The sequence below is a fragment of the Acipenser ruthenus genome, chromosome 3 (assembly GCF_902713425.1).
Source record: "Acipenser ruthenus chromosome 3, fAciRut3.2 maternal haplotype, whole genome shotgun sequence".
Classification (NCBI taxonomy): Eukaryota; Metazoa; Chordata; class Actinopteri; order Acipenseriformes; family Acipenseridae; genus Acipenser; species Acipenser ruthenus.
Genome location: NC_081191.1, coordinates 98,607,233 through 98,635,181, shown reverse-complemented (window position 1 = coordinate 98,635,181; position 27,949 = coordinate 98,607,233). Strand labels below are relative to the sequence as shown.

The 27,949-nt window shown below is 37.7% G+C and overlaps 1 protein-coding gene across 1 annotated transcript in view; it reads right to left on the bottom strand.

Moving 5' to 3' along the window:
* Window positions 1-1,855: 1,855 nt before the first annotated feature.
* Window positions 1,856-27,949, bottom strand: part of LOC117394460 (kinesin-1 heavy chain) — a 38,809-nt gene continuing 12,715 nt past the window's right edge. The window contains exons 2-27 of the mRNA XM_059019540.1: window positions 24,255-24,342; window positions 23,838-23,911; window positions 21,491-21,595; window positions 20,843-20,891; window positions 19,865-19,920; window positions 18,933-19,020; window positions 18,295-18,419; window positions 17,579-17,683; window positions 17,134-17,279; window positions 16,640-16,788; window positions 16,014-16,204; window positions 15,684-15,752; window positions 15,087-15,293; window positions 13,219-13,362; window positions 12,876-13,064; window positions 12,357-12,474; window positions 11,879-11,934; window positions 11,413-11,522; window positions 10,927-11,028; window positions 10,573-10,633; window positions 10,417-10,488; window positions 8,889-8,993; window positions 8,338-8,554; window positions 7,873-8,008; window positions 7,146-7,219; window positions 1,856-4,442 (exon numbers count right to left, since the gene is read on the bottom strand). Of these exons, the coding sequence (XP_058875523.1) occupies window positions 4,423-4,442; window positions 7,146-7,219; window positions 7,873-8,008; window positions 8,338-8,554; window positions 8,889-8,993; window positions 10,417-10,488; window positions 10,573-10,633; window positions 10,927-11,028; window positions 11,413-11,522; window positions 11,879-11,934; window positions 12,357-12,474; window positions 12,876-13,064; window positions 13,219-13,362; window positions 15,087-15,293; window positions 15,684-15,752; window positions 16,014-16,204; window positions 16,640-16,788; window positions 17,134-17,279; window positions 17,579-17,683; window positions 18,295-18,419; window positions 18,933-19,020; window positions 19,865-19,920; window positions 20,843-20,891; window positions 21,491-21,595; window positions 23,838-23,911; window positions 24,255-24,342 (2,856 nt within the window). The 3' untranslated portion in view covers window positions 1,856-4,422. The remainder of the gene's footprint in view (window positions 4,443-7,145; window positions 7,220-7,872; window positions 8,009-8,337; window positions 8,555-8,888; window positions 8,994-10,416; window positions 10,489-10,572; window positions 10,634-10,926; window positions 11,029-11,412; window positions 11,523-11,878; window positions 11,935-12,356; window positions 12,475-12,875; window positions 13,065-13,218; window positions 13,363-15,086; window positions 15,294-15,683; window positions 15,753-16,013; window positions 16,205-16,639; window positions 16,789-17,133; window positions 17,280-17,578; window positions 17,684-18,294; window positions 18,420-18,932; window positions 19,021-19,864; window positions 19,921-20,842; window positions 20,892-21,490; window positions 21,596-23,837; window positions 23,912-24,254; window positions 24,343-27,949) is intronic.

Sequence of the window (27,949 nt, the reverse complement as noted above, 5' to 3'; positions counted from 1 at the left end):
CTCAATGTACCTGTGAACCCATTCTGAACATCCCATGTACCTGTGAACCTATTCTGAACATCCCATGTACCTGTGAACCCATTCTGAACAAGGGTTGTAGGCGAGAAGGCAGTGTCTCAATCTTATAGCTTTACTAAACAGAATCCCTCCCTCCCCACAATTACTGGGGAAGCACGGCTCCACTGAACTGCAATTCTAACTCCCCATGTAGGCTCTTGCCACTGTAGAAGCAACGTTTTCTGTCTGTAGAATTACTACCATTGACTGTTCATCAAGTTCAGTGGGGTATTTGTAAAAATGCATTCTTACATATTTTTATGATCAGACATCAGATTCTTCCCCTTGAAATTGGTTTACCATAACATAACAAATTACTGCTCAAGAGGTAAAATGTTTTGTTATACTGTTTATAGGAACACCAAAGCACTGATAGATGCATTTTTTAAAACATATGTATTATTTATTTCTTAGCATATGTAACTACAGCTATGGCCAAGTTTGGCATCACTCTCTAGAATGAACAAATTTTGTACTCAAAATGGAAAAATGTGACATTTCAGAATCTAACATGAGATACTGTACTACTATTATGGCTTGTGGTAGACGTCTGACATATCAGTTTGTAGTTTCTTTGATTACATGTTAAATAGAAGATCTCAATTATGTTCATTTTTTTTTAAATGTCTCGATCCTAAAATTCTAGGTGATGCAAAACATTTGGCCATAACTGTACAATATTAGGGAAAATACTTTAATTAAATGCATTTAAAAATATTTTATTTTTTGTAAGCACTAGCCCTTAAAAGTTTAATATTTCATTCAAGACATAAGTTAATTTAATATTTGTTACCCTAAAATTCCACTATAAAGGTAGCCCACCCCTGCAGTCCACACCTCCTCTGTGAAGTAGAAGGCAGGAGTCACAAGTCATTTCAATATTCAGAAAGGAGAACTTTCATTTTGTCCAATCTGCTAACTGTATTATTATTATTATTATTATTATTATTATTTATTTCTTAGCAGACGCCCTTATCCAGGGCGACTTACAATCGTAAGCAAAAACATTTCAAGCGTTACAAGCAGCAACAGTCTGTAATCTACAAAGGCAGTAATCAATGTGTAGTTTCAGGAACATAAATACAAATGAAAAAAAAAAAACCATGAGGAAAATCTTAAAAGGCAGCCGCTGAACAAAGCCAGTCTGAACAACTAATCTGTTAACAATGAGATCATGATGGCACTCAACTACTTTGTTGACTCCCCCTAATACGTGCACTGGGTATACATTTATATTGTCACATGCTTGTGTAAATCTCAGATTAAAACTACAAAAAATAAAATTACCTTTGATATGTGCTTCATGTATTACATGCAAGAGCCAGTCTGGTGTTTAATTTGTTAGAATTAATAAAATAAATAAATAAACAAAAAAAACCAACTTCTTTTCTCCAGCCTTGTGCCGAATTAAGTCTCAATTTGAAAATGGTACTCTTTCCCCCTGAAATTATTCAGGAAACCATTCCGAATAGTGTGCACTGCTGCAGATGCACCAAATACCAATCATACTTTGCATTCTCTGCACGTTGGCTTCTGAATTTATTTTAAAGTCCTTAGTTAGCAAAGGAAAGAGTTTTCTGGAAGTACAAACAAAGATTAAATAATAATAATAATAATAATAATAAATAATAATAATAATAACCCCCCCCCCACACACGTCAACATGTTGCAGCCTGGTACATTACACTCCTGTACATTAACTCGTTTTACCCCAGCAAGTGGTAACAGGTGGGTGTTTTATTCTTCATACATGTACTTGTCTAGGGCAGCCAAACCCGTTCAAAAAGCTTTCACTGAATTTGAAGACAAATTAGGTTTTATTTAAATCACACATACATTTACATCATGCAGTCAGTCAAGAGTAGATTGCCCCCAAACCCCTTTCAGAGTCCTCTTCTACACCCTCGCTCAGTAGGAATGATCCAGTACCGTAGTCCAAATCGGTGGAGTTTTCACTGTCATCTTTCAAAATTTAGTTACTATTACACAGTAATAAATTTCATTAATTTTTTTTTTTTTTTTTTTTTTTAAGTTAATGCAAATAATTTAGTTGATCACCATGAATAAATATTAGGCTTTTTATTGAATTGTGTTCAATTTCTAGAATAAACAAGCTTACAGTAAGCACTTGAAGCATACACTGCAATGCATTTACTGTTCTACAGGTTTACATGAGAACACTGTGTACACAAGAGCATTGTCCTGTCCAGGTACAGTAACTTGCCATAGCTGAGAGCAACTTCTCCAAACTAGTTCAAAGTTCAGTTTCAAGGCAAACCAGGTAAACATTGCTTACATTTACACTTTGTGTCACCTATATTGGAAACTCCAATATAAAGAGTATAGAAAATATTGGCTTTCATAGATATTCCAGAACATTTATTATTTTATTTAGAATCAAGATTAATATGCCTGTTTTAGGCGAATTTTAAGTGCAGTTTTGTTTGGTTAAAGTTTATAACAGAACCCGGTTTAAAGTGCTGTACATTTAGGTGGGTTATTATCCTGTGTCAAGGAGAACAAGTGAATCTGACTTGCTGTGGCTACAGAGAAATTATCACATGTGATGGGGGAGGAACCAAGTCATGCCCTAACTTATCCAGAATGGGCCACCCCCTCCCCATTTTAGCTAATTTATACCAAGGCTATTCAATATTGTTGATTGGAGGTTTCAGTTGCACTAGGCTAACTGTGGCATTTACACATGGCTTTTTTATGTTTCTAAATTAAAACATGAAAAATCCAAGGTTAGACATTACTTAACAGATTTTTTAAAACGCACTATAAAAAAATCTGAAGCAGAACAAAACAAAAATAACCTAAAGCCTTAAAAAAAAAGTAAATCTCATTGTATAGAAGTGCATGGAAACAAGACACAAAGGACCAGCGTGTTGTGCATGCAGCCTTTCCTCAGGGCTCCTGATACACTGACTGGCTGATCAGCATCAGAAGCAATGCATCTAATCGAACGGGATCTGAAGACATGTTTCTTCAGAGGAGTGTGTACACATCCATTTAAAACACTGCTTGATTTACCAAGCTCAGCCTCCAACAAATCATTTAGAATACAAAACCACCACAGCTAGGCACAGAAAAGACACATGCACAACAAAAAGTAATAAACATGATGGTAATTGGTCTCAAAGCCATATGTAAAAAGTCAGATAAAGAGTACCCCCACAATAACCCAAAAGAAAATACAATATTGTTTTTATTTCAGAAACTATCTAATCTTTCTACATGCAACATTCCAAACATTATTTTATGATTTTATGAAGCTAAAAATGTTTATTTTTCTCCACTCAATTTAAAAAAAAAAAAAAAAAAAAAAATGTTCTAAAGCAGCCTGCCCATTAACTCGTAAACTGAATTATAAAAATCAAAACAAAAAATGGTTTTAAACTTTATCTATGGTCCTAATGAACATTTATTGGTAAAACCACTCAATGAAAACAGAAGCTTTTAAAGCACACAAAGCCAACATGTGGAAAATACCATGGACAGGACAAGCAAGTGTTCCATTTCAGCCTACTGAAGGCTGTTTTGTATTCCTTTTATGGTATTTCAGTAACAATGCATTTAACCATTTTTGTTATTATACAGTACTTGATTCATTCAGACAACCTGGCAATAAAAGTATGATTGTTAATTTCTAAGCAGCTTTCTTGGTACTGCAACCTCATCTTCTGATCAACTGGAAATAAAAATAAAACAAAATTTTATTTCTTAGCAAAATTCCAAGGTCTTGGCTTCCACAGGCTCCAGTCTTGAGTGCACCTAGACTGCATTTATTACAGTTTATAGTCCAGACTCCAAATAACCACTTCAAGAAAACATACAGCGCTATCTCAATCTGTACAATGGGACAGTAGTGTTTTATCTATTTGATTCAAATCTTAAAACAAGCTTATCAAATCTAGTTGGAGATATTGTTTTACAACCCCTAAAACAATGAAATGTACACACATTAGGCTATGACGTTTTCTGCAAGGATCCCCCCCACCACCCTTTTTTTTGAAAACCTGTAACATACATTCAACTTGGCACAGTGCAGACTAAATTTAAGACATGGATGACAACAAACTGTGCAATAAAAACAGAGCTACACATGTAACTCCCATGTAGTTAACTTGCAAGATGCCTGGATTGCACGCTCAATTTTGCGTTTTATGTTTTGTAAGGAAATCAATTTCTGTTTATGAGAAGAGAAAAACAAACAAACAAAGAGCACTGGGTAGAACTGTACAAGCCAGGTATATTATTATTTGATATAAACTCAGAACTAATCCTGTGAACCCTCATCGGGAGAGTTCACTGCAATGGAATGACGGGTTGTTTGGATGAGATCTGAATCTTCCTCTTTCATTATGCTGGTTCTTCAGCTGCTGAAAAAACAAAGCAGAGAATAGGTTTATAAAATGCACAGCTGGTAGAATTCAAATCAGTAGTTGTGTTGAGTTTTCTGTAACTAAAATAAATATATATTTTTTATTATATATATATATATTTTAAGTCTCAAATAAATGTTAATTATCTTTAAGTCAAGTAGAAAAAAAGTTTCAGCAGAAAGTTGATTAGAGGATATGTTTTTCAACTCAATTTCTGCAGAAGTAGTGTAAATATACAGCTACAGCAGACTTCAGCTTCTTATGGATAGAACTTAAGATGTGCTCATTCCCTATAGCGACTTATTGGGCTGTTGGCAAGTGCAGCACACTATTTCCCCAACATTGTGTCTAGGGGGAACTTTGATAAGAGCAGTACGCTGCACAGAATCCACAATACTTCCCTTTCGAAAAGAAACTTCCAAGCTTTAGAAACTGAAATACTGTACGGTACAGTCCATTACCAGCATCAACACCAAGAACACAGTGACATCACAGCAAAAAAAAAAAAAAAAAAAAAAAAGCCCAGTCTCCCACGTGAATTATTCTCCCCAGCTTGATTGTAAAATGACAGACCTTCATTTGGAAACCTTTATTTGTTTATATATTGTAGTGCTGGGACGAACACAGTATTTTCATTACCGGAAATATATTATATAATACATAATTTAAAATATTATATTGCTCTGATCGCAGGCAGACAGCACAGCACCAGGGGTAGGGGACATGGCCCCTTTTTGTGTGCCTTTATTTACAGCAAAACCTTACAATATGTAACATGTTAAAATACAAAAATATCCCAGGAGTAAAGAATACGTTGTGTAGGACTTACTTTACCCCAGTGAATTAACTACAAAACAAAGGATGCCAATAGCAGTTCATGTTAAACGTTGTTTTATGTTTTCCCGATCAAATAGTACATAAAGCTCAGACATGTCAACTCTCCTGTATTCACCGGGAGTCTCCCGTATTTTGGACCCTTCTCCCAAGACGTATTTTCCTCAAAACTCTTAAACCCCCTTATGTCAGCAAACCTTTAAATGTCTGCAAGAGTCATGGCCGGTTTGTGGTTACTGCAATCCCTGTGTGTACCTAGCAGGGTTTAGGACCCAGGGGAGCCCTGTGGCAGGAATGCATTCAGTTTGTCCCATGACATCGTGGCTCGCTTTAAAGCAGCACAATGCATTTTTGTCCCAGATGGCTTTCCATAGAAATCACTATGCATGCATGCGCAAAATCTGGTTTGTTTACTTTTTGCTGTCTAAAACTTAAATAGAGCTGCTGTGTTGATTATATATATATATATATATATATATATATATATATATATATATATATAAAATCTCACATATCACACAGAGCTCTGTCATTTGCCATTTTTTGAAACTGTCGTGCAATTCTGGTGAGACGGTAAACTGCAAGGTATTTTTGTCATTTTTGTCAAAGTGCTCTGTGAAGCCAAGCCTATAGGAAGTGAGGTAACAGTAACAAGGCTTCCAGTAGAAAACATGGATTTATCTTCTATGCATCTATAAAGAGCTGATACAGTTTAGATGAACTACAATATATAAAACACTAGCTTTCCACACTCAAAAGCTTCTTCGGATTACAAGTGGAAATCTTAAACAAAAACAGGTGTTATTTACTGGGTATATAGCTTATAATATATTCCATACCACATGGAATAACATCCGGCAACACATAGGTCCATATAGTTTTCATCAACTGTGAACCTGTGAAGATAGTTAACTAACCTTCCCAATCAGATTCCAGAATGTATGCAAGTTCTGATAATGGAATGACAACAATACCAAGTTTCAAAGCTGGAGAAGTGGTTTAAAAAACATAAATGTAAGTTTTCTTTATTTATGAAAACGGTCAACATAAAATGTTGTTTCTGTATACTGAGTGAATGCTGGTTTACAAAATACATTTTTAAAAAACTAGGGACAAAAATAAAATCTACAAAGTTTGTGGTTAAATGCGTAATTCTGTAATGCGTAATGCGTAATAAAACTTTTCCATTCAAAAGAAAGGCAAAATGCTATAGTAAATTACTTCACTGAGAAACCACCACTCAATTGAAAACGGTAACATTTAAAAACCACGTTAAAGAAAAAAGACGCGAGTCTAATGTTTCAAATAAATGACATGCCCATGAATTTAGATGAGCCTCAGGAAAACTCTGGAGGAAAAGAGAACGCAGAATATTCATCTATTGTCATGAACATCCCTCAGGCCCCCTGAGGGGGATTAGGTGATCAGAGGAGAGAGAGAAGTAAAGAATACATGGTCAAAAGAACAGGACTAAAAGAATCTTAAACCCTCCTTGATACCTACTACTGTACACAACTGTGCATGTGTAAAAGAATAAGCACTGCATTTTACATGCGATGTGAGAGGAATATTACAATTGGGAAAGTTACATGGATCAAATTCTGATACTAAAATCAGGGATTTAAGAGGACATAGGGTATCAGCAATTATGAAGAAAAAATCTTAATAAAGCGTTGTATTGGGTCTATTACTAATAGACGGCGCTTGGTTTAGATAAAAGCTTAAAAGGCTACTTAAATAGTTCTACAATTGCCTAAAACTAACTGATTGGCACTATAAAAAAGGGCAGCTTTTTCTTTTTAAATGCTAAAGGAATTAAAACATTTCTACTACACTAGAGTGGCTGCTATGACTGTTATGGCCTACCTTTGTTGAAATAGGATGGTGTGAACCCAATTTCTCCAGCTTCTGCAACACTAGGCATTCCTCCACTGAAAATGCTATGAAATGTACTGGTTTTAGTTAAGAGCTATACCAAAACAACTACAGCTTACTTACAGCAAATACCGGCTAGTGTGAAATTTTTAAAAATGAAATGGAGAATGTGTTATGAAGGGTAGTTAGAGCAGCACAAAAGGATTGCAGACATTCTTTTAACGCAGCATTATTTGGTTTTCAAAGAATCACACCAAATAAGCAGCCAATGTTTGAGGCAATACATTGCAGGTAAAACCGAATTGCAGTAGGAAGCCAAGAATAATAGGAAACCAGGGACTTTGGTTTGAACACCTTTGCTACTCAGCCTCAAGCAAACAAACAAACAAACAAACCAACCTTACACAGGCCCAAAATACAGCTCTGGACAACAACCATTTCACAAACCAACTTGACTTCCAAATCACTAACGTTCCATCAAAACCATTCACCGCTTGAATTGTGCTTTAAATTACCTTTTTTCCCCTCTCTGACATAATACAGGTGTATCCAACTACCATTCTGTGAAACCTCTACCTTTAAATTAGTCAGATTTTATTGAAAGGGAAACATTGTATTTTACTGGTAATGGAGCTTACACTACTCACTCTATAAAATGTACGTTAAAAAAAGGGTAAAAATCAACATTTGTTTAGTCAATAAAACTACACACACTCACCTCTTGTCCTGTTTCGCTCCACCACCTCCACGGATTGCAACTGTCTGGCTGTTCTGATAAAATCCACCGCCTGGGCGGTTTACATTGGGGTGTGTTGGAGAAGCAACTGGAGGCTGGCCAGGACGGATAGGTTTGGCTGGACAAAAAAATTAAGAAATAAATATCACTTACTATGCAACTGTCTACAAATTACAAGTGTACCCATAACAATCATTTATTAGCACTCTAGCTGAATTTTAAAGTTAAGACAAGAGATATGAAAAAAGTCATCAACCACATTGAGTAAAAGACAAGCAACTAAAGTAAACAAGCAGTTTTACCCACTTCAGCAATTAAAGTATCTATTAAGACAAATATAGGCTCCGCCAACTATTCTAAAAACATTCATTCATATGAGTAAATGCAAGACTGATCACCGCTGACTTACCAGCAATAAACAGTGAAATACATTACACAAGTGCGTACCTATCTGAGCGGAGTGCCCCCTCCTGGCCATGTTCTTCGCCCGCACCGCCTCCTTGATGCGATCCACTTCCAGCTGATAGCGCTTCCGGTCCCGGGCAGCGTTCTCTTTGGCTTCCTTTAACGCAGACTCCAAGGCCTTGACTCTCTCAGCTGTAGCCCGAAGACGTTTCTCCAGTTTAGGAAGCTCACAGCGCAGATCTGCATTGTCACGTACCAGCTGAAGGGATTCAAGCATCACAAAAACAGGTTTGAAAATGAATCATTCAGTTCACTTCAGATCAACATGCAACACGCTGCTCATGACAACCATGGGCCGTTTGTCTTCATTCAATCCATTGTTGTAGCTTAATCCTCAAGCTATTTATTGAGATATTTTCAAGTAATTTTTAAACTATTTGTAGATATGCCCTTCAGATTAGATAAAAGCACAAGAGATCTGTGTATGTCTTAAACCACAAAAAACTAACAGTTCAGCCCCACTAGTATACATTTCAAATGATACAGATGCAACGACTGGAATATGCACAGCAGACCAAGTTGTTGTCTTTTACCTGTTTGTGGACTTTTGTGAGCTGTTCAAGGTTGTTCTCAAGAAAGGATATTTTCTGTTTCTGTGCAGCACTGCCCCCAGTGTCATCAGAGTCCATCTCAGCACTCTGCAAAGAGAAGCCCTGGTTATGGCACTGTATAATCCTAATATACCCTCACAACAAACCTCTACCAGTACAAAACAGAGAGGACAGGGTGATAATGGGCAAGAAAACCACATGAAATGTAATGATTCCATAAAGTAAGCAGGAGGATATTGAACTACTACAACTGCAATCTGAGGACATTTCCTGCTGCAAGAAGTCTTTATTTAAGGAGCAGTAATTTAAATTGCATGCTTTAATGGTTAACCTTTAACATTATAGTAGTAGAGTCTTGCAGAACCATACTGATTCCTTCATATTATATGTACTGCCCATAATTCAAAACTACCATAATATTCAAGGACCCTGCAATATTATCAATTCGTATTAGTAAACTCAGTTCTCTAACTGAAAATTAAAATAGGATAAAAAGATGCAGCAAACAAAGAACCAATGTACAATTTGGGCATTGATGAACAGAGTGAAATATTCATTATATACAGTGCAGTCTGACAAACAAGTCTGTACCTTAAGTTCTGTTTTAGTGGTTGCAGACTGGCGCAAACACTAACTCTGGAAGTGTAAATATGGAAGACCAAATTGGTCAAAATATAAAATCAAAAAGTAGCTTATCTGGGAAATGTACTGTGTCCAAAAAAAATTCAATTAAAAAACACTTCAGAACACTGAATGCTAACTTTATAGCAGAATCCCAAAATAAGCACACAGGATCTTTATTTCATAAGTAGGTTAATATTATGTGAGATCAGTGCTTCAAACTCACCTAGTGTGAGTAACTTAAGAACTTAACATAAGAAACCTTACAAAAACGAGGGGAGGCCATTTGGCCCATCTTTCTTGCTTGGTTGTTAGTAGCTTATTGATTCCAGAATCTCATCAAGCAGCTTCTTGAAGGGTCCCAGGGTGTCAGCTTTAACAACATTACTGGGGAGTTGGTTCCAGACTCCCACAATTCTCTGTGTAAAAAATATGCCTCCTATTTCCTGTTCTGAATGCCCCTTTATCTAATCTCCATTTGTGACCCTGGTCCTCATTTCTTTTTTCAGGTCGAAAAAGTCCCCTGGGTCGACATTGTCAATACCTTTTAGAATTCTGAATGCTTGAATCAGATCGTAGTGTAGTCTTCTTTGTTCAACACTGAATAGATTCAATTCTTTTAGCCTGTCTGCATGACAGCTTGCAGTTTCTACACTCATTTAGAACAAACAGCACAGACAATACAGCATGCACTCTTATTGTAGCCATTAATATGATAAATCAACCCTCCCTCCCTTCCCCCCATCAATGCAGACATTTATCATCCCTACAAGATGGGTATGCCAGAAGGAAACGCTTTCTCAAGTGTAGCTGGTTAAAATAGGTACTAGCACCCAATTGCACACTGGCTTCAGCAGATGCAGAAAAGTTTGGCAGGCAAATCCCTTACCTTCTTGACCCTGGTAGCCAAATCTTGAACAAACAACTTCCGAAGGTTGTGAAGAGTCTGAAGCTCCTTTGCCTAGAAAATAATAAAATGAGGAATTTGTCTCTGTGCAAAACCAAACAAGGACAAAAAGATCACTGAACAACAGAAAATACTTACAACAGTCTCTTCAAGGCCCTTAAGATCCTGTCTTGCCTGTTCTCGCCTGTCCTGCATAATCCTATAACAAGGTACAGAGATAAATGTGTCAGTAACATCCGCTGTCATGGCTGTAAATTCATATGTTATGGCAAAAAAACAAAACAAAAAAAAAACCAACAGGATTTTCATTATTGAAATGCTTAAAAAAACAGTACAGTATCTAGCATGGAAAGCTGGGGCTATGTTGTTTAGGTTTGATGGACTAAACATACTCCATTTCATATTCCAGTTTTTGTGCACTGAATATCAAATCAAAACCTCTGAGACTTTGCTATAGATACACATTTTCCTTTGCCTTTAGATGAAACGTACGTCAGTTCATGCAGCTTGCGGCTCTTCTCCTGGTCAGTGGTCTTGAGCTTCTCATGCTCAATGCGGAGGCGCTCCTGCTCCAGCATGATTTTCTGGTTCAGACTGAAAAAACAACAAAAAACAGGGACATGTAAAACACAGGGGATCTGCCAATTAAATATTAAAACACATCCCAAACGTAACGCAGCCCTCAGTACAATGCATTTGCATGTATCCTTTGCAAACAACTGCAAACTGAACTTTATATAAAGTGAATGTCACAGAATTTTGACCCGTTATAAGCATTTGGTTTTAATGCGTCCACAATAAAAATAAAGCGCACAATTTAGAAATGCACACAATTCTACCTCTAAGCTGGTTTCAAGTTTCAAACGGTTCTAAGGACACTGTAGAGTGGATGCTAACCGTATTAAGCAATTTTAAAGCAGTTTAGAGTCACTAGTGTGGTTTGCAATGCAAAGTGTGGACAGGGCCGGAGAGACTCACTCTTGGAACTCAGTGATGAGCTTCTCCTTTTTGTCCAGCTCATCCCGAAGGTTGCTGATCTGTTTCTGGTGAGCCTCGCGATGGCTATGAATCTGCTTCTCTACAGCTTCCTGTGAACACAGGGAAATACACAAAACTGCTTTAGGAACTTGAACACTATTATTCTTCTGTTTCCAGCCCCTCTATTAATGTGATCCTAACAAAAATCCTACAACTTTAAAATTAAAATTAGAAATGCACAGCAATACACACACCCTGTACTATTGCAAGTGCTCATATGTGCAATATATTTAACACAATGGAATAAAACTACTCAAACCATGGAGAAACACACAAAGTCCATGCTAAAATCTTTATTTTAAAAGCAGCTAATTAGTTAAAAACTTCTGAAATGTACATTTTTCCATGTTTAACAATACTATTCATTTTTTGTTTGTTTAAACTTTTTATTTTTTTTTAGCCATACCTTGACTTCATTGGCAGTCTGAATCTCACTCTCTTTCTCCATTGCGTGGACTTTCTCTGGAAACAGAAATAGCATCTTATTAGGTATCATACCTGGTACCCGCCACTAGGAGGCTCCAAATGATATTCCAAAAGCCAGAAGGAGAACTTTAACACATGTTTAAAACTCCTACATACCAACACATCATGAAAATACAATTGTGTGGCTGGGTTTTTAAAAACAAAGTACTGAATGTCACTTAAGCAGTAGGTTAGGCAAACATAACAGTTTTCAATTGAGAACCATTATTAGTACAATATTTTGAAATGGCTAAAGTAGTGAAGTGACATTTTTTAATCAGAGTTGCAACGAAAAAAAAAAGGGGGTTCCTATAAAATGAGATTACACAACAGAACCCCCTCCCCCCTCATTCCTAACTGAACATCTGTGGCTGGCTCCATCCTGCCATTGAACATAACCCTGTTACGAGAACACATACCCTGTGCATTGATCTTCACCAGCTCTTCATTGAGAGAGTCCACAGTTTCTTCCAGCTGTCTCTTCTTCTGCTCTGTATTCTGGAGGTACTCCGACAAGGACTTGATCTTAGCCTCATGCTGTAACAAAACATAACCGTACTTGTAAATAATCCATATTATATCCAACAGGGTATGAAAACACTTTTGTGAGCCCGAGTGACCAATAGAAACCTTTTTAAACCATTGTGATGACTCTGTTTAAATAAATTCAAAAGACAATGGGCTATTCTTACAAAAGTTCAAGTTTCAAATTATTAAATTATATGGGAGATCAAGATAGAGCAAATTTAATGAGCCTAGAGGCCATGTTTTCAAGAGCTTAAGTATCTTTTATCTCAACAAAACAGACATTAGTCTTCCATTAGTTTCTATAATACTTAGCTTGGATGGATGCTTTAATACAACAGTCTAATCCTTCATTCAATAAATCACTTTTGTTGCTTTCAGTGGAAGTTGGTTTATTTGTTGTCTGTACGTACTTGGGAGATGCGGAGTTGACAGGCTGCCAGCTCGCCCTCGTTTTCATCCATTTTCTTGTTGCTCTCAGCCTGGGTGCTCTCCAGCTGCTTGCAGCGTTTCACCATCGTTTTCACTTCCGATTTCATTTTACTGATATACAGGCGAGCCACAGTGAACTCCTCATCGATCAGGCCACTACCTTCATGTTGCTGTATGAAAACAGTTACATCATTAAAAAACAAACATAGCTTCTACTGAAAACTTCACTAAGCAGAACGCATTAAGACACCTGCAGGAACACTTCGTACAAATCAGGCAGTAATCCAAACAACCCAAAAGTGAATCACAGCATGAAAAAAGAACCTTGATATCATTGCTTCCAACTGCAATTCCTATTTCTGCCAGGTCTTTGAGTAGGGATGACATCATTTCTGTGACTCTCTTCTTTTGGTGATTAGTCGTCATCTTCAATTTCTGAAGCTCAGAGTCGATGGAGGCCAGGACAGTCTACAAAAGAAAATTAAGACAGGTCGTTAGACAAACTAGAGCTATAAAGAACATTAAATACTAAGCATGACATCGGGTAGAAGAATTTAGAGTCGGTTCTAGACCTTCTAGGAACCGGGTTACCCAATTCCTGGAAAGGGTTATTTACACCGTTTTTGCCCCTAAAAGCATTACGAACCAATGCACGTGTGTTTGCGGCTGTAGGTCTAAATAATCAAGTTTGAAGGTCATTGTACGTCATGGCCAGAACAGGGGAGAAGGGAAGGGAATGCAAGCCAGCTGACCGCACGCATTTCTGTGTGCTCTGCATTCACATTTTTCAAATGGTCAGTTTGAGAAATAAACTTTGTTCACCAGCTGACCCTGCTTCAATACAAAGCTCACGTTACATACTGTTTTACATAATGGTAACGTTGCTCTTAAATTACTATAACTGATTCTTTGGCTGAAGAGATATTATCAGCTCATCATCTAACCATGGAATCTTGTGCAATTAAATCACTTAAACTCCTGACGGTAAACAATGTAACAAAATCTACTGGAATTTGACTGGCGAAAGATAACATTGGTTTATTGGAGTTCACAAAGACAACTTTTTTCAGCTTGGTACGGTAACCTTTTCATGTCCTTGTTTGTTTAATTCTTGCTCTTTTTCCTGCATTACAGCCCTTCATTAAGTTTTCAGGGCATTTTGTTAATGGCACGTGTGCAAGACACAAACCTTAAGTGTATTTTTATTTGTTGCTGTTCTTGTTCTACATTTCCTAAAAAACTCTTCATTTTAAGCTACTTTTTTTACACAACAGTACTCACACGTTTGGTCACCATCACAACTGTTGCAAGAAACTGGGGTTAATGCATTCTGCTGGTGTTGATATACCTAATGAAGACACGTTAGCATCGAAACGCGTTTGTTTTACAACTATGTCCTTTTTTTAAAAATCAATAAAGAGATTTTGATGAAGAATATAAATGAGCGGGTGTCATAAAATGATGAATTTCGTTTGGTAAGCCATTTAAATATAGTTTGGCTGAAAGAAATTTGAATGCTTAAATGGACACTTGCTTTTAAAAGGGAGATGCAGCATTTGTACCTAACCCCTGAAAAAGTTGTCAAAATGTTGTTGTTTTTTTGTTGTTCTTGCATTTCTAACCATTTTAATCGCAGTCTGGAGCTCTGCATTATAATTTCTTATTTCTCTGTGCTTCAGTGGTACAAACAGATTGATACACGATGATGCGATTGACAGAGCATTGTGTTTTGAGGAATCACATAGTCATAAAGAACTGTCGGATCGCACCAGTGGCAAGCCTGTCGCATAGCAGTAAAGGTACGCGTACCACAGGTTGAAAACCACTGGTCTAGCCGGTCAAGTCGAGTGGCTCCGCTACAGCAGGTCGCGTGGAAAACTGAGACGTTCGATTTTAATAAAATGGGATTCAAAGAGGAACCCAATCCTGAAAGTGGATTCGGGTAATATCGAGAACCGGGTAACCCAGGTACCCGAGTACCCTATGTCATCCCTATTAAATACCTTGTTCTAACCCAGGGACAACTCCTAACAAAATGCACAGAATGGGCTCTATAAACATTGGTTACTTACAACCTGACCAGGCTAAAAATCAGGGATACGTCTGTTAAAGTGCAGAACTATTGCACTTTAACACTATTCTTATTTTGTATTGATTTGTTTTTTATAGATTGGTTCCCCTGCTGTCCTCACCGATTTGTGGTTGAGCTCGTCGCTCAGCATCTCAAACTCTTTGGTCTTGTCCTCCACCTCCTGGGATTTCTGGTCGTAGTTGACAGCCAGCTCCTCCAAGGCCTGCAGCACCTCCTTCACCTCCTCTTTAGAGGCCTCGTTCTCAGCCTGCAGCCGGTTCAGCTCTGCCTGCATGTTGTCATGGTCACGCCGGGAAGTGCCCAGAAGCTGCACACAAATAATTTCATTTTATTATTCTTATTTATTTAGGTGGAGTGCTATCCAATATCTTCATTTATTTTAATTTTTTCTTTTTGGGGGGAGGGGGGGGATTCACATCAAGTCAAGGTTTCCAAATGTTGCAAAGGTAAATGGCTGCTTCCTTGTACCTTGTAGGGCACATGTCCAAATTGCAGAAAGACCACATGACGTGATTATGTACCAGGAAGTAGCAGCAGCAACAATGTGTTATCAATATCATGATCTTTGAAATATCTTCAGGTATAAAATGATCTTGAAATACTAAGTGATAATATTGCTAGTACCAAATTAGTCAGCACTCATTTAGTCCTGTATTTAATACAGAAGCCTCCTTTGTTTTACAAGCAGCTAACTCACCTCTTCCTGGTCCAGCATCTGCTGTTTCAGCTTCTCTGCCAATTGGCTCTGCTGGTTGATTTCATCATCCTGCAGATAAATAAATAATAATGATAGATAGAGATAGATAGCTCAAACAGTCAAAACAGTGTCAATAGCAATCCTTTAATGTAATCCTTCTCGGGATCCTAAAACTATAAATCTATTCAAATGCAGATCCTCTAAAATTCCATTTTATTACAACTTGTATATCAGCAGAGCAATTTAAAATTAGCAGACAATTAAAAAGGGCATGGCGTTAAAAGGGTATGAATCTTGTACGAAGGTCTTTATGCAGGCAGGATAGTCTACCTTGTCGTCAAGTTGCTTGTAAAGTTTCGCTATCTCTGCGTCGCACTTCTCCCTCTCTGCATCAGACAGCTTCACTCCTGGGACCCCTGGAGTGGGAGCAGGTTTTTCGTTGTTGGCGACATTATCCAGGGCAAGAACTTCAGCATTGGCTTTCTCCTTATCAAACTGCTCATCCACAGGCACGCTTTCACCTGACAATTGAAACACGCAAGAAAAGTAAACAAGAATACAGACTTGATTTTGTTAAGGTTGCATGTAAAAAAGAGAATGTTAAAGTTCTGCTTAAAAATAAACAATGAGGAAAAGACAGGCACTAATGAGCGTTTCTACTTTAATAGTAGAGCCATTCTAGGAGATCGTTACACTGCCAAATCAATATCAGATCAATGGCAATCCTAAGATTCGTGATGATGATTATATCCCAATACACTGCAGTCTGATCAAAAAGTCTTCTCTGTGTAATCAATCTACACCAGTTCAAAGAATTAAGGGTTTTCAGGGATGTGCACCTTAATTCTATATTGAAATAATGCCTTACTATTATCCATAGCGAAATATCCAAAATTACAGCGTGTGCTCGGAGAGAGGGTCCCAATTGCAAATGATCTTTTTTAATGTAAACTCACCATTGCGCCACCTGTTCAGTTCATTCTCAAGCCACGTTATGGTGTTGCGCAACGTCTTGTTCTTTTCCTTTTCTCTTTCATACTTCTTCTTCCACTGCTCTGCTGTGAGCTCCACATTAACACATACCGTGTTCTTAATGGTTTTGGCTCTTTAGGAATAACAGGAGGAGATAACATCAGCAAAATCCTTACTGTGATTCAGAACACAATTACAAAAAAAACAAATTTTAACTAGACAGCTGTTGAACTATACACTTTTTACTATGTGAAATACTATCTTTTTTATAATGTATGTATTTTAGTGAAGAACGACTTAATTTGCTGATAGAATGAATGAGAAATAAAGGTGTGTTTTGTTTAGTGACCCAAAGTATATAGTTTATATAAAAATGGTCCATGGTTTCCCCTAAAAATCATTACAACCCTCAATGCCAGTGTCCATAAGCAGACAATTGGTTTACTGTTATTACTTTAATATGCAGTTCTTCACGTACCTTTGACCAAACATGAGTGTAGACTTGGTTTCAGGTTCATTGTACGAGGATGGCGAGCAGCAGATTACAATGGTGGTTCTGCAGTTACCCCCAAGAGAATCCTGAAGAATTCTTGTCATTTTACTGTCTCTGTATGGAATATATGTCTTAAGGAAACACAATGTTATGGATTAGTAAAGAAAACACAAGTTAACAAAACTAGTTACCCAACGCAATTTAAAAAGAAGCCTGAATTAAAAAGGGGCAGCATCAGCTTTTAAACATGTATTCCATCACTATATAGTGTGCATTTTACATCTTCGCTTGTAATAGAGAGAGGCCCAATACAAACCAATACCAGAGTTCATCAAGAGTCTGCATTCTATACTGGAAGCAACATGTCCTGTAATACTATTTCAGATTGTACATGTGTTGCCCGTGGGTAATACGCTTAAGAAATACTTACAGTGCCTTCTGCGAGGGCAGAGATGACATTTCCAAGCGACGACAAAGACTTGTTGATGTTTTTTGCTTCGTCTAGCACTGCTCCTTCTGCTCCAGTTTTACTGACCTACTCACAAACAGACACTTGTTACATTACACAAGTGACCAATTACAGACCCAACAGCATACTTTAGATTACAATATGTCAGAATATTACAGGCTTCATTGTTACTGAACAGCCCAATGCAATTGTTTTATTTTTTTATAAACATTTAAAAGATATCAACCCTTTTAGTTTCCAGTTCAAATTGTGTAGATTTACCAGCAACTCCTTATCTTAAGGTCCCCCTCAGAATTCTACACTGGCATCTTGTCCGTTAACTATTGGGGTGAAGATATAGCATGACATCACAAAATGCTCATTCCTCAGGTGGCTGTTAATAGGTGGTAAAAATACACTAATGTTACAATATGATACTTCACGATATGCAGGTCACGATGTGGTATCTATCACGATACATGTGACTGTCCTTATGGGCTACTGGTATGATCCATAAGATCAAATGACCAATTAATGACGAACTACCTTGAAAAACACAATTTAAAACGAGTCAGAGTGTATCTTGTGCTTTTGGTCTTGTATCAGGGTGCAATATCATGTAAAGAACAGATCATGATTCATCGATACAGAATAAATTGTCACACCCCTAGTTAATAAAAAACAAATGGAATGGTTACCTTTTCACTACCCGCCAAATCAACCAGGTACAGTTTTCCACTTAGCTTCTGCTCCGTCTGAGTGTTTTCTTGTTTCACGTTAATAAGGAAGATACTGTGACTTCTGGAGCTGTGCTCATTCATATCTGAGTGGGGGTGGGGGAAAAAAAAAGAAAGTGATTTAGGGGGATCTGTTTTTATATATTACATTTTCTTTATTCTAGTCATTATTACTGGAACTACCTCGTGTGGACTTTATTATTAGACTTGCTTTTAATTATGTACACTGGCAGTCAAAATTATGGAGTCACAAGCCTTGAAACAGAATGACTGGAGGTTGGACATTTACAGACCCTTATATCCTCACTCTTACTAAATTTCTTGGTAGCCCCGAATAGCTAATCATTTCCTCTTTAAAATAGAGGCAAATTTTGAAATGATCAATCCATCTCACCAGTGCAATGGTATCCATCTTTTAGGAATGTAGAACAAAATACATCTGGGGCTGTAACATCCCTTTGATCACTAAATATCTTGGTATAAAAAGATGTAAAAGATTTTACCCACAATTAATCCATGCTTCAGACTGTCTTCAAGAAACCCACAATGAAACCAGGATTGTATAATATTGCAACTGCAAGTTACCAAAAGACACTTACTTGTTACTGCTACATGCCTGTTAGATTTTCCTTCATCAATGGTATCCATAACCTCATCTGGGCTACAGACAAACCGTTCAGTGCATCCCTACAGAAAAATACACACGCTCAGCTTACAAGCAAAACAGACCTTTAGACAAATACAATTCCTAATAGGCCAGTTGATTTAAGACACTGTCATTGTCATTGTGGTAAGGCTGGGGCCCTACACCTGTAAATAGTCGGTTTGGTGTTGTTTTGTTTGATTGTAAAATGAAGTTTGTGCTAGATATGGCAGGGCAGAAGGTTAGAAGTCCCTCCCTGTCTAAGAACTGGCCAGTTGATTGACCAATGACTAACTGATTATCAATTCAGCCTGGCCACATACTTTTAAAAAAGAGCTGAAAAGCCAGTCCTTTGTTCTTGTTTCTCAGTTTGTTGTTCTTTGTTAGCAAGCTGGAAGTGAATTGTCTGGGAACCAGGGTGAGCAAACAAAGCAACCACTCGTGATCACAGTGTGTGTTAACCGGGACCCGTGTGCTTAGAAATAGGGATTCATGTAGGGGATTTGAATCCCTCCCAAGTATAGAGTGTTAGGGAGAAGGTTCATGGAGTGGGACCTCCCTTATAGTGAGAGCAACGCTTGGCTGGTGTTTGGCCAGCTTTTGTTTTATCGCTGTTTTACCCACTGTTTTGTTTTGCATTTTTGTATTTATTATTTTCAATTACACTGTTTGTCCTCCAGCACTATGACTACCATTGCTGGTACCCTAGTGGTAGCCACATACCACTGGACCTGAATTGTAAATATTGTAATAAAACCTGGTCGCCTGAGCGGCATTTCAGCATCAACCTCTGCGTCTCTCCTGTCTATCAGCGGATACCCAGACACGTAACAAACACCCCGTTAGTCATTCATAACACACACACACGCTAAAAGACACTGCTCCCACCTTGACATACGGAACTCTGTTCTTGTCTTCGTGGACAGCCAAGTTAGTCTTTGAAACTGAAACAAACAAGATACATTTGGATTTGATCTGTACATATTTCGACCCCTTGTTTTACAACTACAGGATTAGCTTTTTTCATATCAATGTTAAATATGATTAAAATCAGTAAGGTTTGTGACAATCATTGGTAAGTTTAAAAAAAAAAAAAAAAAAAACACCAGCAAGGCAAACTAATGTTTTGCAATGAAAAATGTAGGAATGGCCATAAGAAATGTAAATTAAATAGTTTCGATAGCAAATAGTCAAGGTTAAATTATCATATGTTGAATTGAGTTGAGGCTTTTAGTAGAAAACTACGGATTATAGTTACACTCTGTCAGCTTAAGTTAGTCAGCCAATAAATGTACCGTTAAAAAAAAAAAAATTCTAGACATGACCTAGATTCCAAAACCTTCAATAAATTCTGCCAAGGAATGTAGGAAAGTAAACTTATTACAAATGAATTCAGGCATTTCCTCCAAGATATCCCGTATCAATCTCTCAGGAGGATAGTTAGCATACCTTCATTAACTGTAATTGTTTGTTACAATTCGAACAAAACACATACCACTTTATTAGCAATTCAACTTCATATAAATGTGAGGAAGAAAAAACAGAATCAAAATAGGTCAACAGTGAGAGAGGATGCTTAAAAGTAGAAATGAGGGCAGCTCCAAAACATGCTGATCTGCAGGGAATTTATGGGTGGCAAGATTAAACATGGCTTTCACACAGGAAAGAAAACAAAAAACTGGGATCCCAAAACACACTGTCCTTGGGTTTGCACAGAACAAGAGAAGCAGAAAACAAAGCATCACTGATGAAAGTTCAAGAGAAAAGGATTCGTTTTGCGCAGTCTACTGATTTTATTAATAGCACCACCACCCTTTTCCTACACACACTCCTTATGCAGTAGAAGTTTTTATTTCTCAAACTCACCATCCAAAAGGTCCCTAATCTTGTCCATATAAATTTCAAAATATGAAACCTGCAAAAAACAAAATCAATCAGTTAACGTGCATTTATACAGTATCCAAGGAAACCACCGTGTCTCTCGCAGCGTCACACAGCACAAACATTTTCCGTCTTGCTTGGAAAGCTGCGCTTCCAAATCACAACAAAGGCACTGCCGTTTTTACCACTATTTTCTTATCACATACAACAGCCTGTTTATTATGAAGCAATCTGCTTTGAAGTGTTCGCCAGTATGTGGATGAACAATTAACTTCATAAAGCTACCACACTGTCCACCAATGAATTAACGACAAAAAATCCATTAAACTCAAATGACATTGATTCAGTGATGGGTATTAGACTACCATTGTAAAAAAAAGTTTCAGAGCTTCCAGGTTTTACTGTGACCCTAAACTAGGTGTGCTTTACTGCCCTATGGTGGGAGTAATTCAACTGTGATGTAACAGGAGTCTTATTCCCATTCCTCAATACTTTAAATGCATGGTCCTTTCTGGTTTGTGAAAGAGACCAAATTGAAGGGTTCAAATGACTTCCTAAACAGATGTATGAAACTCAGAACAGTTTAGCAAAAAACAAAACAAAAAAAACACCCTTTCAACAAAACAAACTTACCTTAATATGAAACTCCAAGTTTTCATCCATGGAATAAATATAATTAAAAATGTCTTGTACTATTCTTGGGATAATACCCATTCCATCTGAATCATGGAGGATCCCCTGAAATGAAACAGAAACGATGTGAAAGGTAAAGTACATAGTGGTATACAGTGCCGTGAAAGTATTTGCCCCCTGTCTGATTTTCAGCATTTTTGCATATTTTTGACACTGAATGTCATCAGATCTTCAACCAAAACCTAATATATTACATAAAAGTTACCCTGAGTGAACAAATAACACAAAAAATTGATACATATTTAATTTATTTATTAAAGAAAGTTATGCAACACCCAATGCCCCCGTGTGAAAAAGTAAATCGCCCCCTTAGACTCAATAACTGGTTACGCCACCTTTAGCAGCAATAACTGCAACCAAGCGTTTCTTGTAGTTATTGATTCTTGTAGTCTCTCACAGCGCCGTGGAGGAATTTTGGCCCACACCTCCATGCAGAACTGCTTCAACTCAGTGACATTTGTCGTTTTTTGAGCATGAACTGCTCGTTTCAGGTCCTGCCACAACATCTCAGTGGGGTTTAGGTCTGGACTTTGACTAGGCCATTCCAGAACTTTAAATTTCTTGTTCTTCAACCATTCTGATGTAGACTTGCTTGTGTGTTTCGGATCACTGTCTTGCTGCATGACCCAGCTGCACTTCAGCTCACGGACGGATGGCCTGACATTCTCCTGTAGAATTCTCTGATACAGAGCAGAATTCATGGTTCCTTCAAATGATGGCAAGGCATCCAGGTCCTGATGCAGCAAAGCATCCCCAAACCATGACACTACCACCACCATGATTGACCTTTCTTACCGAGGTTCTTACTGTGGAATGCAGTGTTTGGTTTTCGCCAGACATAACGGGGCCCATGTCGGCCAAAAAGTTCCACTTTTGACTCATCTGTCCATAGAACATATTTCCTGATCTCTTGAGAATCATCCAGGTAATTTTTGGCAAACGTGAGACGAGCATTCATGTTCTTAGTAAGCAATGGTTTCTGCCTTGCTACTCCCATGAATCCCATTTTTGCCCAGTGTCTATCTGATGGTGGAGTCATGAACACTGACCTTAGCCGAGGCGAGAGAGGCCTGCAGATCCCTGGATGTTGTTCTAGGGTTCTTTGTGACTTCCTGGATGATTTTACGCCTTGCTCTTGGAGAGATTTTGGCAGGACGGCCACTCCTGGGAAGATTCACTACTGTCCCAAACTTTCTCCTTTTGGACAATATGCCTCTGACTGTGGTTCGCTGGAGCCCCAGAGCTTTACAAATGGCTTTGTAACCCTTTCCAGACTGATAGGCAGCAACAACTTTTTTCCAGAGGTCTTCAGGAATTTCTTTTGTTCGTGGCATGATGTGCCTCTAGAACCTGTGTGCTGACAACTTCACTCTGATGGTAAGGGCCAAAGTTAATCAGATTTATATTGGGCAGGGCTGGCCCAAATCAGGCCTGGTTGTTAACCAAAGTACTCAAACAGCTGACCTTAATTATCCCTTTAATTGGGTTGAGTTAACTAGGGGGGGGGGGGGGGGGGCGATAACTTTTTCACACCTTTAGATTGCATGTTTGATTACCTTGCATACCAAACAAATCAAAAAAGTACCAAACTTTGGTGTCATTTTCTCTCAGACTCGCTCTATATACTACTACAACCCACAAAAAAATCTGACCAAATACAATGTGAAAAATGTGCAAAAATGCAGAAAATCAGACAGGGGGCAAATACTTTTTCATGGCACTGTACATATTCCTTGGCCATTCAAACCAGTATCTTATTTTGTTATTCAATATTATTTGCAGGGCATAAAGGTTAAATAGCACTTAACTTAAAAAAAAAAAAAAATCAGTAGCTGAAGCTCGTTTAAAAAAAAAAAAAAAGCATTTCATATCTCAACATCACTTATCATGCTACTTGTGTTTCCTGGGAATTTAAGCCATAAAATTATATCATAACTATGAACCACACAGCTGTAATCAAGTATGAAATGCTTAAACAGGTCAAACTGGTATTAGGATAGGGTAGCCGACGCTAGCTTTTAAACATGACCCAACACAAGCACCTTAATCTATCCCATGGAAGCTTTGCCTTTAAGTTACTGGCAGTGACACATCCATATCATATCTAAAGTTATCCCGTTTACCAATGTCATCCCATGCATAAAACACAGTCCACATCAAGTCTAATGAGGTTTAAAAAAAACAGAACTGCCTAGTTTGTGTTTAATAGTAGTTGTCTACTCTATATTATACAGTACATGGAGCATGCACATGCTACATGGACAGGGTATTAGGAAGTGTATGTTACCTCCATGGTATGTGTTTTACCAGAAGACGTCTGCCCATAAGCAAATATTGTACCGTTGTACCCCTCCAGCACATCTGTTACAAACAAAAAGCACCACCATGCATTAACACAATCCTGTAGGGAGCACAAAGTTATCTTCAGAAGGTAACACAGAAAGCTCAAGAGAAACTTTACTGTTCGTGTTTCTATGGATGGTGTCTATAGTCTGCTTTTGCCATCAACTTCTAAAAGGCATGGATCACTAATCAAAGGGCTCCCCTTGTCAATGAACACAAATGATTGCTTATTTAGTAAGACATGGTTAGAATAAAGACCTCCCTTGAAGGATTTCTCCACCCCAGCAGCAAGAGATTTTATCCCTAGCCAACCAGTATTTAAAAACTGTCAATAATACAACTTAATGTTAATATGACTTACCTTTGACAATTTTCTGTGCACATAAATTGTACACTTGTTCTTGTGAAGTATTTGACTGGAACACTCTGTCAAATGCATATGGTTTACCCTGTGTGGAAACAAAAACAAATATGCATAAATATAGCTACTTAAATTCAGTGGAGTGCCGTCGTCTATGTATGCAACACTGCATGCCCTATAGCTCACACAAAAAAAACTAAACAATATAATTAGTATACTATTATTATATATACAAGAAGAATCATATCATCCGTGTCCGGCATGTCAACGCATGCAGTGCCCCAAGTTGTATCTCGTTGCCCGGGCAAAGCAACGCTGTGTGGCAGAGCTCCATTCTGGCCGTCTATTGAAAAACACAATGAAGGCATGCAATTGAAGAAATGAATCGTCCTGATGGAACAGAGCGAGGAGGCCAACTCACAGCTGCCACCTTGTGGGGCTCAGGTCACGAGCAGAAACAGAAGGCAGGAAAAAACAGTTATTTTGCGAAACTAGAGAATACGATTTGATTGAAGCAGCGAGTGAAATTTATAATTTAGTACAAAAAATTGCTGTCAAACCCATTTAGTGCAGGAGATTATGCGACTAAAGAAGAAATCATAAGAAACGGATCACTGAAATTGAAGTTAGAGAGCATGCACAAAAAAGCAGGGAAAGAGTTGAAAGGGTATTTCAGTGAAGCGTGTACAAGTGAAAGTGGATCAGTGGACGTGGGGAGACAAACAAGCGATTCTGCTGGCCGAGTCTACTTTTCATTAACGAGCTGTGTGTGGAATAAGGCTGGATACCACGATTTAAATCATTTACACAATGCCTGCACATGTCATGAAAACTAGCCAGCAACACCTAACAGTGTGTATACAGGTACGCATATTTGGACAAGCTCGCATTGACCTGCAGTTAAACGAGCAACACAATGAAAAAGTCCATCAGAATCGTGACTGGATTTCTACAGTTTAGTCACGGAGGAGTTTCTGAAAAAAATTTAAAAAAAACAGACGAATGGAAATTCGATTTCAATAGAAAATTAAGGTAAGCACATGTCTTTTATATTCCCAGTGCACGTTAAATGTTTTTATGCCATGTAAAAAGTTGTTGCATGCCTTGCTAAAGAAGTCATGGCACACCACTGCTTAAATTCACAAAGGCAAATTTAAACAAGCAATATTAGGTGTATAATTCTGTATTTAATGATAAACAGATTAAGTATTTTATCTTCCTCTGAAAACGGTGTTAGTTGACTGCACACTAGCGTCTTCTGTAGAACAAATGTCATTGGTTGCTAGCACACGGACCAGATCCATTTAAGGGAGCTGATGCTTTACTCTTACGGCAATTTTACTTAATGAGTTTAATGTTGGACAGCTTCTGGTGATGGCTTTTCTGATTGGTTACAAAGATTCTCACCATGTTAGAAAGTTTAAACAAGTCTAATCCTAAAATGTTTGAATGCAGAATACAATACAGTATGAGATATACTGCAGAAACGCTTTCTGGATCATGTTATACTGTACCGGTCATTAAAAGTAACTGCACTGCGGTTTTGAAGAAATAAATGCTTAAACATTTCTGTATAAAAATGTTCACCCAGTAAAGTCTCATCCCTCCTTGCTAGCACTTCACTACAGGACTCTTTCCTGACTGGTCCCTGTGTTTTAGCATTACATTACCAGCCGGAAAGCAATTTTTATATAACTACATGATAAAACTGATTACAATCCAGTACAAACACTGCTTCAGGATTGAGAGGTTTATCATTGGTACAGTCTCATGAACACGTAAGCAAAAATCACATGTGAAGGAACACTGTCGTATTGTATATTCACATATCAAATCAACACATTAAATAATATTCTTTTTCATGATTCAAGCATTTAGTAAGACTTTAAAATTATGTCCCCAGGCGTACTGTAGACACACCAAAATATGGTTTTGAAAAGTTTGGAATAGCTCATACTGCAACTGGGCAAATTACGAGCGGTTATACACAGTGTCTCAACTTAGCAGATGAAGCTTACCAATGGTACACTACTAAAGAAAAACAGCTTGTGACACACTGTTCAATACAAATGTGACACCATTAACACTGTATTGAATTGCAGAGTCATGAAATCAAATGGCCAATTTGCAGTACGACAGCCCAAAAGTAATTAAATTGTCTAGACAGCCATGAAAAAGACGTATGGATTACCTACTGCATGCCCAGTGAAACGTCTGCTTATGAAGATTTATTACCATAATAAGCCATCCAACCATAATTCCTATTGAAATGATAATATGGCATTTTGTAATGAAGGATTTGGCAAGTCAAGGGCTTAAACTTAGTTAGCGTTTCTATAGGCAATTCAATACTTTCAATGAAACAATTAAAGTACATTAATAGCATAAATAGCTACAGATGACACACCTAACAGACATAAAAAAAAGGACTAGAATAAATATCATGGATTAGGAAAAAAAATTAAAACACATTTAGTTGTGTCTCAGTATGTGTGTAATAGCAGTCTGCACCATTACACTTTGATAATGCAGGAAGAAACCCTACTACATTCAAATAAAGATGCCCTGAAGAAAGATTTTGTAGTCTTGCTGGCACAATGAACAGTACAGTTTAGAACATGAATGGATTAGCACCCAGATACTTAGAGGAATCATTGACCCTGTATACTCCTAACCACACTCTTACATCACAGGAAGTGGGGCTGCTGGTTATTTCTACAGTGAATAAAAATAAACAGGGATGCTCTGCCGCCTTGTGTCAGGGAAGCTGGGAGTCGTACTGGTTCAGCCTAATTCAAGACTGCTGCAGCTCCCATGCTCAGTGTTAGTGAAGTCCTGATCTGACAGCATGTAACACAGACAGCTTTTACATGTTACCGTTTATTTTTCAGTAAAAACAAGTTCAAATTGCAAGTTCATTCTGCTATATTTACAATATTAAATACACCACAGCAAGCACATTGTCATATTTTAGATATTTTCATAAGCACAATATGAGCGCTAAACTTCGTGAATGCCGTTTTTTACCACAATCAAGTAAGCTGAATTTGTTAATTCCCTTAATTAGTTTATCACAGCAGTACACTTGCTAATTACAGATCCAAGGATTTCTGTGCGTCCTGCTTTCACATTTCTTAAAACTGTGTTTTCCCTGCAACAGCCGACCCTGCTTTAGTTCACAACTCACGCTACATTACTGTTTTTCATTATGGTAACGCCTGCTTCTGTTGCTGAAGAGATATTACCAGCTCATCATCTAACTAGGGAATCTGCTGTGCAATTAAATCATCCTTAAACTCCTGACGGTAAACAATGAAACCAAATTATATCTGGGATGCAGATGCAACAGACGCTGGCTTAAAACTTTCTTTAGGCACTTTAGGATTTGACTGGCAAAAGATAACATTGGTTTATTGGAGTTCACAAATAAAACTGTTTTCAGCTTGGTATGGTAACCTTTTAATTTCCTTTTTTGTTAAATTGTTGAGCTTTTTGCTGCACTACAGCCCTTTATTAAATTAAGTTTCTAGGGCATTTTGTTAACGGCATGTGTGCAACACACAAACCTTAAGTGTATTTTTATTTTTCGTTGTTTACATTTTTTAAATTTAACTGTTCATTAAGCAACATTTTTACACAACAGTATTTACAAGCATATCGTCATAAAGAACAGCTGCTGGTGCGTACCAGTTGCA